A 15,847-nucleotide genomic window follows, 5' to 3' on the forward strand; every position below is an offset into this window, starting at 1 on the left:
GGAAGCCAGATTTTAATCTGCCAGAACTCTCCCAAGTAACATCCCTTGGATTTCTAGAAGTCTGTATGCACTGATCTCTTACTGAGAAAAAATAACCAGCGCTCACCATAAATTATAGAACTGTGAAAATGTTATAGGCCAAACCAACACCTCCTCTATTACCATAGCCGACTCCTGCTCCAGCTTCTTGTCCGTCAGAAGCAGCAAAGATCCTTGAGAAACTAGTGATTGAATTTTTAAGTTACTATGCATCTATTTCTACATTATTAAGAATTGTATACCGTAATATAATTCTTTTTATTTTGGCGCCGCAGTCAGCAAGCTTTTTTGTGACTCAGACTCTGCCCTAAACTGGTTAAAACACCAACTCCATAGCCCTGGTAAGCCAATGAAAAAGGTAACTAAATTAAATAATGTGGCCTGACATAATCCATCAGATGCATCTACCATAGTCTTATCCCCAATATGAACTGCACAGAATGTGGGTCCATAGCAAACCTGCATATAACTTATACACAGAAGGATATGAACAACATGAACCAATAGTACGGTCCATGTACACAGAGCTCAATGTGTATGACTGCGTGAGAGGTGATTTCCATCTAACCAAGCTGGTTGCGAGTATTTTCCACTCACAGGAGATGATGTACGGAACATGGTAATACATAGTGTAAAACAGTGGCCATTTTAGCTATATTTGTGCCATTTGAAACTTTAATGAACTGGAAGAGAAAAAAAAAAGTTGGGATCTAACACTTTTTTTTTTTTTTTTTTTTTTTTTAAATGTAGATTGTGAGCCCCACATAGAGCTCACAATGAACATTTTTCCCTATCAGTACCGTATTTTACGGACTATAAGGCGCACTGGACTATAAGGCGCATTGCCCATGAGCGCCTTATAGTCCGTCTCGGTTCATATATAAGGCGCACCGGACTATAAGCCGCAGTCCGATGCGCATTATATGTTATTGAAAGCGGCGGCAGGCAGACTTTGCCAGCGGCCGCTTAACCCCCCGCGTGCCAGCCGCTTCTATTGGAAGCGCTCGGCAGGCGAGGAGGGGCTCTATCAGCAAAATCATGCTGATAGAGCCCAACCGTAAAAGTTAGATTAAACTACCCCCCGTTTTAAAATAAAAGCCTGAAACAGAATGTGAAACTTACCGAGCGGTGCAGGGCGGGCGGGCATTCAGGCCTCCTCTTCCTCCGATGTTCCGTCCTCCTCCTCCGGCGCTCGCTAACTGATAATGGCCTGGGCGCATGCGCAGTAGCCGAAGTAGAAGCATTATGATATTGCGCATGCGCCCAGGCCATTATCAGCGAGCGCCGGAGGAGAAGGACGGAACATCGGAGGAAGAGGAGGCCTGAATGCCCGCCCGCCCTGCACCGCTCGGTAAGTTTCACGTTCTGTTTCAGGCCGGCGTGACAGCAGGGCTGCCGGACACTTCCCATTCATTTCTATGGGAGCCGGCATGCGAGTGCTCCCCATAGAAATGAATGGACTGCTTTTTTCCATTGATTTCTATAGGGAGCGCTCGCATGCCGGCTTCCATAGAAATGAATAGGAAGTGTCCGGCAGCCCTGCTGTAACGCCGGCGTGTACGGCTGTGATACACGCCGGCGTTCCGTAGTGTGAATGCACCCTTACGGTGCCTTTTATGTATGTAGGGAAGCGGCACGCAGACTTTGCCGCCGCTTCCATCCATATATAAGGCGCATCGGACTATAAGCCGCACTTACGATTTCTGAGGAAATCGTAGGTTTTTATGTGCGCCTTATAGTCCGGAAAATACGGTATATCTTTTTTGGAATATGGGATGGAAATCCACGCAAACACGGGGAGAACATACAAACTCCTTGCAGATGGTTTTTTGTTCTTGGTGGGATTTGAACACCAGGACTCCAGCGCTGCAAGGCTGCAGTGCTAACCACTGAGCCACCGTGTGGCCCCTCGGATCTAACACATTCTGCTGAGATGTTTCAAAGGGGAAATGCTAGAAAGTAAATGTAAAAGTTGGAACAGAGTCTTCCATGCAGATGTGAACCTGTGTAGCCTAAAAGATGTAAGACAGAATAAAATGTACCATTTATTAATTAAAGTGAAGGTTTACAGATATGGAAACTGGGCTTAATAAACATATAGTGATAAGTTCTGCCACTTTCTTAGACCTTGTTCACATATCTGTCACTGCTTCTGTAGGACATATATCACCACTGCATATGGACTCCAAGTGACTTCCATTGTGGATCCATCATGGTCGGTCACAGTGGAAAATTAGCCACTTGCAGGTTTTTTATTCCTTTATGTCAAATTATATAAAATAAACTTCAAAAGACTTGTCTATGGTCAATAAATGAACTACATCCAGGGGCTACAAAGACAGACTGACCTACAGATGAAGGACTGAAGTAACTGTAACCAGTCTAGGTGATCCTCTGTGAGCAAATAGAAGTAGCAGAAATCTCTCTCCAGTCCTAATAATTGCTACATCACATAAGGTAGCCTAGATGGGTTACCACTGTATGGAATTGTGTGCTGTCTGGTATAGAGAATAATTCTGTGAACATTGGAAAGTGGGTGGTAGGTAGTGGATACTAGTGAAATGGGGGTCTGTTTTGACAAATGGGAACATAGAGGGGAGAGTGCAGGACATAACTTACTATGAGAGGGGAGGAGAAAAGAGGGGTCTTTCATTATAAAGGTAGTGTCCATTCTGATTACTGGAGGTTTTTTTTTTTAGAAGCTAAAAATATTGATGACCTATCCTAACTATAATATCAGATAAGTGGGGGTCTAGCACCTGCTGCCCTCATTTATCAGCTGTTGATACACAAAGAATGAAGCAGGCAACTATAATATCAGGGTCATCGCAACTTCGCTCCCCTATACATGAATGGGAATTGATCTGCGGTACCTGCGTTTACCATTACACAGAGAACAGAGTGGTCTGCTTCCTGTCCTAGTCCCTGTACATCAGCTGCTGAGAACAGCTGATCAGTATGGGTGTCATGTGTCAGACCTCCATATATCTTATATTAGTGGCCTATTTTTAGAATAGGTCATCAATATTATTAGCCTTTAAAACCGCTTGAAGTTTCTGACATCCAGTGTTGAAGTAGCCAAGCTTACACATGTATGTTTACAGTGTGAACCTGGGCCTAGAACATATCGTTGCTGGCTGCTATGGTGGTCTAAGGCTCTAGTATGAGCTACTGAAGTAGATTTATCTTTTATAAATACAATTCTCAGTGACTATTATGCTTCATGAACTCCATCATTATACTGTAGACATGCAGGGATAGGATAAAAGCCTAATACACAAGGGGGCATGTTAGATTTGCACCTAGCATAGTTTGGTTTCAGATCTGATAGAAGCCAGCAGCACTTTCCTCAGAGCTGTCACTGTTTATTCTGCACATCATGGTGTTTGTCTAGGAGACGGCTTGCCAAGACTATGATCCCTTTAGCAGACTGCAGCGTTCTCGGAGGTGCTGTGTTACTCATCACATATCACAAGTCATCTGCTCTCTAGAACATCACATAACACAAGACATGAGTCTATTTGTGAGCTGTCCTACTCTGGGAATATTCAGAATATAGCGTCTCTCGTGAACCAACATTCTGACTAAGCGAAAGTAGACGCCCTCCTTGGTAATATTGGCAGAGAGTCAATGGTCTACATTAGGTGACATCACGTGGAAATATTATTACAGTTTTTGTGTTGATTTTAAATTCTTCTTTACACAGAAACTGAACATTGTTATAGTTGTAAGTGGACATTGCGTTATTAGTATGTAATGTCAATAATGGTGACAAGTAGAAATATGTGCCACATTCTATGAGAGGTTTCATAGAGGAGCAAGTATACATAATATAAGTTATTCTGATATTGAGAAAGGTTTAAAAAGGAAAAAAAAAAAAAAGTTCTATATACAACCACCCAGTAACACAGTCTAAGATGAGATATAGCATGGCTGTCTTTGTTGTCACCTTACGGTCACTTTAGCCAAAAGGCGTTACTAAAGCTCTTAGGCCTTAACAGAAAATCTATACCAACTACACTACTGATACTCAATATAAGAGACCTTTCACATTGGCTGATAATTGTCCAAATGAGTGTTCATACAAATCTTTGTTCCCAACCAATGCCCAGTACAAACATTTGCATCATTTATAAATGAGCATTTTACAGGCCTACATCTCACCAGACAAAGAGGGGATGAGCTGCCCTCAAACAATATCTCTCTATGAATAAAGGTGTTTTAGTAAATCACAAATATTACAACACCTCACATACTAGGCAATGACACCTCTTCTGTTTCCCATTGATATCATCACAGCTTGTATTTGCTGCCTAAAATTATGATATAACCATTCTCACTTGATATAATGGCATCATTTGCAGACAGTGTACATCAGATCTATGTCCAATCCCATGGAAAAACATTGTTGCCATATATTAGCCCATGGCTAAACATGTCAGAAGAAAAAAAACATTTAGGATGTGTTCCCACAGAGGAATTTGCCGTGGCTTTGGCGGGTGGATTTCGCCTCCGAATCTGGAGCAGATTCCACCTGGAATCAGTTTTCATTGGGAGGCAGAGATCACAGCAGGATGCGGGAAAAAAAGAAGAGTCTTGCTCGATCTTGCTGCAGATTTTGGGGTCTGCGGCCCAAGACTCCCTGCTGACTAGGCCCATTCATCTGGAATGCTGATGCATTGCTTGACGATGGCATGGCGAAAATGCCGTCGGTGGAAGATGAAGAGGAATTCCTCTTCATTTTCCGCTGTGTGAACATACCCTTAGAGAAGGATGTGGAAGGCGTGTGCAGGTCCATGTATTAAAGCTGAAGAAGGACATCAAATCCATAACATAACATTCATATCCATAACATAAAGTCCACAATAAAGGGAAAAAATGGAATTAAAAAAAATAGGGCAATTCACATCATACAGGAAATATAGGAAAGTCATAGCAATACTTGACAACTCACAACTTACAAGCATGCCACATACAAAATCCAACACCCCCACGTGCATCAGACCTATGAAATGAGTGCAGCCTTGCAAGCCAGCTCTGGCGCAAACGTCTTCATCCAGAACTTGTCAGCGATGACACCTGACAAGGCCAGGGAGAATTAACTCTTGCTTAGTGACCAAATGTTAGCAGCACATGGTAAAGAATAAAGCGGCTCTATACTTTGGCAGTGTGGGTGGAGGATCAGTTACAATACTCCGCTCTGCTTGGTGTTACATTTGAAATTCTCATTAAATATTCAGTTTCAAGGCATGTGTGGATTTCCTGAAACCAATGCAGACAAGACAAATTTGGTAGAGTCGCCCATTATTTATTTAGAGATCCATAGACCTACATTGCATTGCGGCGTCTCTGTAAAACCTGTCGTCTCGCAAACACAATTCTGCCATAAAGCAACCTTGAAACTGCCAGTGAAAGGCTTTGTGTTCTGTTATATTGTGAGTGGTGGGCGGGGGGATGCACACAATCCAACCTTGATCTGTTAATAACACTCTTCATATTGAAAGACAGCAATCGGTATTGAAAGGATAGCGCACGCATTCAACTTCCGAGTATCACTGGAACAAAGGCGCTCTGTTGCAATGCTAAAGCGTAAAACTCCCGCTATAACACTGGGCAAAAAAAATAATCTTCCTTTATAATGAAAATCATCAAGAGATCATGAGCCAATCATATAATTCACTAAGGTGCAAGATAGTAAAGTATACCCAAAGGCTGCTTCTGCTATATAAACCAAGATGTAGGTCTATGTGGTCATTACGGAACAATACGCTTTATCTATACAAGTAAATGATATTTTTGCTAGATTTACAAATTAGCAATATTTTCTACTGGACCAGATGCTATCAGCAGGGCCTCAACCACACGAAGTAGCACCATCTTTAGGAAGAAGCCTTGACATGAAAGAGCTACAATAGGTAGAGACCCCGCAGCCACTACAAGAAAGGTACTCTTACCTTTCTTCGCGGTTTCCATTTCCTCTTCAGTCCACCGCGAGCTTTCATTCATTTCCATAGCTGCAGCAAAAACAGAAATGGGAATATTTGAGTTAACCAAAGCAGACAACCAAGGAGCGCAAACAGGTATGCCACCGTCTTATAACTTTGCATGCTACAAGATTGAATCAGACCGTACCCACTGAGTGCCAGAGAGACATACTAAGCAGTATCTAGATTTCAAGACATGCTCCTGATGGAGGTGGAGCATGACTCAGCGCAAGATACAGGGCAGCAGTCCTAGGTCAAGTATTAACTACACAATGAGATTCGGGGGATTCAAGTAGGAGATGCTCTTGCCAGTGTGCATTGTAGAAATTCAGTTTCTCAGGCTGAAAACATTCGCTACCATTCCACTTCTAATGGCCCATGAAAGAGAGAGCAATGGGCTGCGGGCACTTAGAGTACCGCACTGATTGGACTACGATAAAACATGAACAGTTCACATAAAGGACAAACATGGGACAAGAAGGGGGGAAAGTTGTAGAGACAATTAAAAATAGCAGTGCTCTTCATGCAGAGAGTCTGTCGCTGCAAACCACTGACAACTATTAGGCCTGGCCCTTGGGGGACATGAAGGCACATCGCTTACAGTTCACCGCACAAGATTTCAGTTGGCACCTCTCTTAGGCACATCACAAGTAATTTTCATTCTTGAGATTCCCCTCAGCCACAAGATGGTAAGGGATAGGACACCAGCAGCGTATGTCTGCCATACTATGTGACAGAGGAGAAACTCGGCACCCATATAACACAGCGGCAGAACGCCACTGCAGCAGAGGTAGTAAAGTCTAACAGCAACAGATGGCTTTCATGTGTATTCATGTATTAGTCATGAATAGAACATTCTACTAAAAAGTCGTCATCGATCAGGTGGATAGGCAAAAATCACAAAATTCTCAGTAAACTGGATTAAATGGAATGAAACAAACTTTGTATAGATAGCATTTTAAACAGGGTCCCGGTTTCAGTTTATATCTTGATGCATGTGTGAAAAAAACTGAAAATTCATTTATTTTGCCTTTTTCAAACGAGAACAGTATCCTTTCCAAAAGGTCCCTAGAACTCGGGGTGGAGCTGACAGCTGCTGGATTTTGGGCAGATTTAATTGACTTCTTGTAGATTCTTTTCTCACTTCCAGTGTGCCACATTTTCCTGAAATGTGCCTCCTCAGTCTATTATCAGAGGAATTGTGTACACCTCACAAGTACACAGCACTGCCATGGTATAATCCTAATTCTCTGACCTTTAGTACAGGGAAACTGCATATAAATCATATTTTGCCCCATAAATTCCAAGTCTACAAGCACAAGAGCTGCCTGAACAAATATTTTGGGTATGAAAGGTATGGTCTGACCCCCCCATTAATACTTTCCTTCTTGATTTCATACACCTATACAATGACAATTGGATGCCTTCCCTCAGGCTACAAGTAACTTGTATATCATGGTCACCCAGATATACCTACTCTCAAGATGCATGGTCTTACAAACTGCATCTATCAACCAGTGCTTCTAGACTGATTTCGAAGAGACAGAATTCCATACAAAGCTGCCTTCACATTAAAAAGAGTAATAATAATAATAATAATAATAATAATAATAATAATAATAATAATAATAATTATTATTATTATTATTATTATTATTATTACTATTATTATTACTAGCTTTTACCCGCGACTTCGTCTGCGGTGATTTGAGAATTGGGCGGACACAGACGTGTGAAACTGTAAAAGTGCTTTAAAAAGTTTGGTGGGCTAGCAAATGTGATGTGATGTGTTATATTGTGTATGTAGTGATACAGACAATGTGATGTGTTGTATTGTGTATGTAGTGATACAGACAATGTGATGTGTTGTATTGTGTATGTAGTGATTCAGACAATGTGATGTGTTGTATTGTGTATGTAGTGATACAGACAATGTGATGTGTTGTATTGTGTATGTAGTGATTCAGACAATGTGATGTGTTGTATTGTGTATGTAGTGATACAGACAATGTGATGTGTTGTATTGTGTATGTCGTGATACCGACAATGTGCTGTGTTATATTGTGTATGTAGTGATACAGACAATGTGATGTGTTGTATTGTGTATGTAGTGATACAGACACTGTGATGTGTTTGTCGTGATACAGACAATGATGTGTTGTATTGTGTATGTCGTGATACAGACAATGTGATGTGTTGTATTGTGTATGTCATGATACAGACAATGTGATGTGTTATATTGTGTATGTAGTGATACAGACAATGTGATGTGTTGTATTGTGTATGTAGTGATACAGACAATGTGATGTGTTGTATTGTGTATGTAGTGATACAGACAATGTGATGTGTTATATTGTGTATGTAGTAATACAGACAATGTGATGTGTTGTATTGTGTATGTAGTGATACAGACAATGTGATGTGTTGTATTGTGTATGTAGTGATACAGACACTGTGATGTGTTTGTCGTGATACAGACAATGTGATGTGTTGTATTGTGTATGTCGTGATACAGACAATGTGATGTGTTATATTGTGTATGTAGTGATACAGACAATGTGATGTGTTGTATTGTGTATGTAGTGATACAGACAATGTGATGTGTTATATTGTGTATGTAGTGATACAGACAATGTGATGTGTTATATTGTGTATGTAGTGATACAGACAATGTGATGTGTTGTATTGTGTATGTAGTGATACAGACAATGTGATGTGTTGTATTGTGTATGTAGTGATACAGACAATGTGATGTGTTGTATTGTGTATGTAGTGATACAGACAATGTAATGTGTTATATAGTGGAAAGCTATATGTAAATGTGAGTGAGTAGAGTGAGGGCTACTCCTGAGGTGACAGTAAGGAGTGTGCAGGCAGGTTGAGGCAGGAAATGCCAGGCAGTGTGTGTGAGTGTGTATGTAGTGATACAGACAATGTGAGTGAGTAGAGTGAGGGCTACTCCTGAGTTGGCAGTAAGAAGTGTGCAGGCAGGTTGAAGCAGGAAATGCCAGGCAGTCTGTGTGAGTCTATAGCTGGGGCTAGGAGTCCTGCTTTTGTGAGTCTCCTGCTAGGAAGCCATGTTGTTTAGTGGCACCAAAAGTAGCCTATGACTCAATCCTAAGGGAAAACTATGTTTGTGGAAAATTGCACGCAAATCCGTCCAGTCGTTTTAGCATGATTGAGGAACAAACATCCAAACTCACAAACATCCAAACACACAAACTTTCACACTTATAATATTAGTAGGATTATTAAATATTTACTTGTGATACAATGTCATGGGGTGGGTTAAATTTGATGCTATACTGTATTTCAAGGTTTAAAATCTCCAAGATAATAAAGGAAACCTGTCACATTAAAGATACACTGTATCTGTATGCAGAACAGCTGCAAATTCTGTGCTTAGAAGTCCAGTGGGCGGCCCTACTCCGTGTGTGACAGCCATCTCTCTACATACACACTGATACGAGGGAAGACTGTCAACAATGAGCATTGGTTTAGAGTAATAATTAGCAAGTTCTACTGAAACAATTACAATTATTTCCAATTATTTCACTAGCTGTAGCCCCATAACTTTAACCAAAAACAAACAAACCTTTGTCTCCACCTTTTGTGGTTTCTGTAGACTAAATTAGGATTAGGTTATAAACAAAGCAGAAAACATGCAGGAAGACACTACGGTGTATGAACAAGGAAAACCTTTATCTCATACTAACACAGAACCTCCGTTTTTTTTCAGCACCAAATTTTTTTTTTTTTTTTTTTTAAAAAGTGAAAGAGCAATATACAGCACCAAAAAAGTTGTGTATACACCTCAGAGATGCAATCACAAGAAGAGAATACATCAAAATACTGCAGCATTTTTTTAAATCAACGGGGAATTTATTAAAACACATTCTATACTGTATACTTATTTTCCAACTTTACCAGCTAAAAAGACATTTTGTTGTGCATTTTGGGAATGTACATCTGTAATATGCCCCAATGTGACATGAACAGAGCCTTACTGGCAGGGGTTAATAACAACAGACTGATACAGCAAACACATGCTATCAACCAGCCCGGCAGTCACAAAGGCTAATAGGAGGGTAAATAAATGATCTGCCCATTTATTTCATAGATTTCCATGCCACAATTTACACTATGCCAACAAATGCAGCCTTCACCTTTCTAAGCAAGTAACAACAAATCCGCCATCATTACACAGAAAGCTTTGTTTCAAGGTGTGAAAAAAAAGAAAAGTATTACACAGGGATCAACAATCAAACCAAATGGTGTGTTCACAATGTGCATCTCTCCACTCCTGCTGCACGCACATGGAGCGCACAGGCACAGAGGTCACACGGATACACAGCAAACCATCTGCAATTAAGAGAACGTTCTGTGCCAGTCTACAAGAGGGATTCTGCTTAACCCATTCATCGACTAAGAGCGTTTCCACCCAAACCTCTGTAAAAAGGGCAGAGGATAGAACTGAGCTCACCAATTACACAGATTGCAAACTTTTAATATTCAGATTGTGGTTGCATCTGAACATTTTGTCTAAGTGCTTTCATCACAATTAATGATGATGGATTAAGCCTCAGTGACGGCTATTAGAGAGATAGCCTCCCTTACATTGTACCAAGTGTTTGATTATGTATCGCCTCACTGGAAGCCAGCCATCTCAGCCTTAAGATTTTACAGTAAATGAGCATTATCTTATCAATCTTGTGAGATGCTACAAGCCAAATGGAGAAGTTACAAAGCTGGTGGCTCTGTGCGAGAGAAAGAAATAAGGCAAGACCCTGGTGGCTAGACCACAGAACACACAGATCAACATGATGGCAAACTCATTTCCAAAGTCATTTTTGTTTAGTTTCCTTATATAAACTATAAACAGGAATAAAATTGGAATTCCCGCCCAATACATTTGTGGTATATCCACAGGCTACACCGTTAAAGGGGTATTCCCATCTCAGCAATAGGTGAGACTGAAATAACTGGCCACAAGTCCCAGCCACCAGGAGAGGACTTACAGAAACCGGTGGGTTGGGCTGTTCTATGCAGTTTCCATAACTCCTACAGAGGTGAATGGGAGCCACAGAAACAGTTTACACTATTTCTGTAACTTTTTCCCAATTATGCTAGTGCAGCATGGCTCCTGTTTCTGCAATAACCCCCATGATGGTCAGGACTTGATGCTAATAATTCTTTAATATCTCAAATATGTAGCTTCCACCTCTGAGACCTGCACCTATATGAAGAAAGGCACAGGCATAGCCTCCTCTCCATTCATTCTTTGCCTCAATGCAGTGGCTAGCAGCCATCACATTGGATAGTTAGAGGATCCCTCATTCGTCATACACGTGTGGGTCCCAGACAATTATGGCATAGCTGGCATAAATTTCCAACTGGGGATGATCGGGGGTTATTCAAATGGTGCGGTGAAAAGCATGAAGCTTCGCTCAGAGCTAGCAAAAATACCAACATTTCCACAGGTCTTCACACTTGCATACCAGGATTACTCTAGTGCCCGCTGATATAAGGCAGAAGTCTCCAACTTGTGCCACGCTACACTGCTGTGTAACCTCAACAAGCCACTGTCTGCCTGGACATACAAGTTGGTTTCTCTGGAGACTAAAAGTTGTAGACTATTGTTTTGTACAATAGTATCAGGATTCAGTGGGACATATCTCAATTTCTCTTCATTTGGGAAGACCTCTTATGAAGTGGTGCAAACATTAAATCTAGATAAATCACAGTAATGTGTCTGTATTGTAATAATCATGAAGCACAGACATCTATATAGTACTGCATTTAGTCTGGTCCCTCGTGAGGCTGCTCCTGGGAAGCACATAAAAACTTGCACAGGAAAATCAGTACTACAGTAAAGCTACCATAAAGCGACAAATATACAGAATGCACTCTCCCACCTACCATAATAGTAGTTTGCAGAGTGTAAAGAACCACTCAGCAAGATAAGAGTAACCAACATATGATGCCTGTCATTAGTCATGACGCCCCATAAACAAACACCCAGTGCCAAAACAAATAGTGGACCCAGATAGAAATGTCCTATTACTGCAAAACTCTGCACACTCCGCTTACACAAGCATACTGTGTAAGCGGCCACAAGAAAATGGTCGCAGACGTGCGCAGTCTGCTCTATCCAAAGCCTGATGGCAGAGCATGCTGCGCATGCCTAGATTTTGAAGGCCAGGTCGGAAGAAGACACAGTGGAGAGACATTCCAGAAGATGATGAGGCAGTGCTGGAAATTTTTCAAGCAGCATTGAAAGTGCTGCAAGAAAAAATCATTTGCATATCGCAGAAAAACAGGAATATCACCGAAACGGCAGCGCAGAGAAGACTTCTAAAGGTAGGAGAAGAATAGCCTTTCTTAAGACTATTCCAATGTGTTCGAATCCCTTTAAGTTCTAAGGATGCAGACAATGTTGTATGCAGTCATCTTCCCAACCATAGTGTCGCAACCCTTTAGTGAGTTTCCACATCACCTCTGTTGAGGAATCGCTGTTCTACAGGCTTTTATGTAATGCATGGAAAATAAGGTGGGGGGTTATTTCAAACAGTTCTGTCTTGGGTATGATATAATCTAGAATTATGCTTGCGGTGTCATCTGAAAGAGCAAATGCCCCTTTCATAAAACACTAAGGTTGTAGTTCTCTTATTTACAGAGATATTGGTTGAAAAAAATAAATAATAATAATAATATAAATAATACAGGGGGGAAAAAATGAGAATCTTTCATACAAAACCAGAACCAAGTTTCTATGTTTCATAGTGCCCAAGATATAACTGTTAGAAGTGAACCTCCCTAACCTTATTTTCCCTGCATTAAACACATAAGCTTGTACTCCGCGTGAGCATCCATTAATTCTGTCAGGATCAGTAAACAATCTAATGGGTAAAGAATTCCCTAGTGTTCCTGATGGCAGATGTCAGATGATTTTTACTCCCTCGACACTTAGGCCGGGTTCACACGATGTATTTTGGCACGTAGACGCCGCGGGAGCTTTTGCGGGCCGTATATGCTCCCATTGTTTTCAATGGGAGCCGGTACCGTATACGTGGCGCTATTTTGCGGCCGCCGCAAAATCACGGCCGCAAAATAGCGCCGCGTATATGGTACCGGCTCCCATTGAAAACAATGGGAGCATATACGGCCCGCAAAAGCTCCCGCGGCGTCTACGTGCCACATTACGTGCCAAAATACATCGTGTGAACCCGGGATTAGATTTCAACATCTCCACTCCTTTGATCCCACGGATATTAAACACTTCCTTCAAGGCCTGGCTGAGACTGAGATTCATTGACACTTGCCCCATCACATATACCCGGTTTCCCTGAAAATAAGTCGTCCCCCGAAAGTAAGACACAGCAGAAGTTGTGATGAATTGCCTAATATAAGGCACCTCCCGAAAGTAAGACCCCCCCAATAATAATCTTTCTGCGCAAAGATTGTATGAAGAAAAATATTTCAGCTGGCTGAACACACTGTGCGATGTTCCGTGTGTCTTAAAATAAGACACTGTCTTATTTTCGGGGAAACACGGTATGTACAGCAATTTGTCTTCCCACCTGTGACATACAAAACATGTATATCACAGGACAGAAAGCAGTTAAGGGGATTCTGGTATTTGTAGTTTCTGAACAGTTAAGTAGAAAACTTATTAATTACACCAGGCTATAGGAGGCATTTATGGCATACAATGTGAATGGGAATATTCCTTTGGTGCTGTAGGTATATAGGGAAAAGAATAACTCCCTGGTGACTTGGCATATAGCCATAATTATCCAGAATAGGTCTTACCACATCAGTGCTAAACATAGTGTTGCAGTCTATGAAATAACACCTACAAAAAGTCACACTCACTAAAGTTCTTTACGTTTAATCCTCATTTTTATTAATTATTTTACCATCTGATATGCTAATAAAGTTTTGCGCATGCAATGTGATCCATCTTGTTCGTTTTTGTAGGTGTTACCAAAAGTGACAACTTCTCAAAAGAGACATATAATAAGGGAGGACACTGAAATGTAAAATTCTGGACAGATAGATAGATAGATGCTGTACCTTCCATAGAGTTATCAGTACTAAAATGTAGTGGTTAGAATAAGGGCCCCTTCACACGGCGTAAGCGCGCCGCTCATTTAGACATGCCGATATACGCGCGCTTCCCATTGAAATCAATGGGCTCTGTTTTGAAGCGCCGTGCTCGGACACGTGTATAAATGAGCGGCGCGCTTACGCCGTGTGAAGGGGCCCTAATGTGTGGCGTGGATCCACTAGGTCAGGGGTAGGGAACCTTGGCTCTCCAGCTGCTGTGAATCTACAACTCCCAATATGCTCCATTCACTTCTTTGGGAGTACCAAGAACAGCAGAGCAAGTATGCATGCTGGGAGTTGTAGTTTTGCCATAGCTGGAGAACCAAGATTCCCTACCCCTTGCACTAGGTGGATAACAGCTAATACACCCTCTATATTTTCGGTTGCAGCATGGTCCTAGTAGAGACTAACTATGTCTCTCCTAAATGCAACCCTAAACTGCTTGGTTTGACATTGCTTTAAGGGATGTTGCAGAATAGAGCAAGGCATGGGAGCTGGTTGCACTTACAGTGGAGGAAAGGGGGGGGGGGGGCGCTCTGGGTGTTACTGGAGTATAGCAGGTGGCTGCAGCCAGCCATTTGAGCCCTGGATAGTCTGTGTGCTGCCTACTGTATTTTGGAATAATATAGAGTATTATAAGCAAGGGGCAAGTATTATAAGCATGGGGCAAGAGGGGGTGGATTTTGGTGTTGAATCCTCCTCAAAATCCGCCCCCTCACAATATAGGTCTATGCAGACCGCTAGCGTTCTTTTTTCTGCTAGCGGTTTGTTCCCGCTAGCAGAAAAAAAAGAAGCGAGCTGTCCTTTCTTCAGGGGGATTCCGCGGCTGATTCAGCTGCAGCTCCCACCTCGCAACACCACCCTCCGGACTAGGCCCATTCATTTGGGCCTACTCCGGAGCGGGAAGCCGCAACAGGCGCATTTTGGTTGTATTCTGACGCAGCTTCCCGCATCAAAATCAGGACCAAAATACACGGCCCCATGCCCCGTGTGAATGGGGACTAAGAGGAGAGAGCAAGTCCAAGCATGGGCAAGTTGTTATTATAAGAGGTCGGTGGAAATTGAAATTAGGGGATAAGAAAGGAGAGAACTACAACTCCCAGCATTTCTTACATTGAATCTCTCACTCCTCTCTCCACTTTCTTCTCTTACAGGTCTAAAGACGACAAAGACGCCTACCAGAGCCCTGAAGCATAGCCAAAGTGGTAGATGGCACACCCAGTATTGTAAACTTCATATTTAACAGAATAGTCTGAATCGCACAGATTCTTTTTGTGGAAGCTTTTGAACCAGTTTTATGAACCAAAGGCAGGAGTGGATCAAAAAAGAGAGAAATCTATAAGAAAGACTGAAATTATAATTTCTTTTACATTCACACTTCTAAAAAGTGCATCAAAAGCCGCCACAAAAGCCTATGTACGATTCCAGCTTTAACAGGGTTGTTCAACTAAAAATATCATTTATTGTTAAACCCATAATGAAACATTTTTTTTGTTATTACACTTACTAAAAAAGCTTATAACCACAGAAATTTAAGTGATAATGTTACATAAGCACTGTCTGATTCTAGGTATATCCTTTACTGTGTCCACCTCAGTAAAAGTACAGATGAAGACATGTATGCTAAGACTTGCTTTTCTTCTTACTGCTCCAGAGTATGCAGAGGAATTGTGCGTGTACTGATCCAGCTACTTCTGAAGCTGCAGCATCTTCTC

At 41.6% G+C, this 15,847-nt stretch overlaps 1 protein-coding gene across 20 annotated transcripts in view; it reads right to left on the reverse strand.

The window, feature by feature from the left end:
* NCOR2 (nuclear receptor corepressor 2) overlaps positions 1–15,847 on the reverse strand; it is a 291,797-nt gene that overhangs the window by 90,955 nt on the left and 184,995 nt on the right. For all 20 annotated transcript variants that reach the window (XM_075274561.1, XM_075274570.1, XM_075274577.1 and 17 more), the window contains one exon: positions 5,994–6,053. In XM_075274561.1, the coding sequence (XP_075130662.1) occupies positions 5,994–6,053 (60 nt within the window). The remainder of the gene's footprint in view (positions 1–5,993; positions 6,054–15,847) is intronic.

This window comes from Leptodactylus fuscus, chromosome 1 (genome assembly GCF_031893055.1).
Source record: "Leptodactylus fuscus isolate aLepFus1 chromosome 1, aLepFus1.hap2, whole genome shotgun sequence".
Lineage (NCBI taxonomy): Eukaryota > Metazoa > Chordata > Amphibia > Anura > Leptodactylidae > Leptodactylus > Leptodactylus fuscus.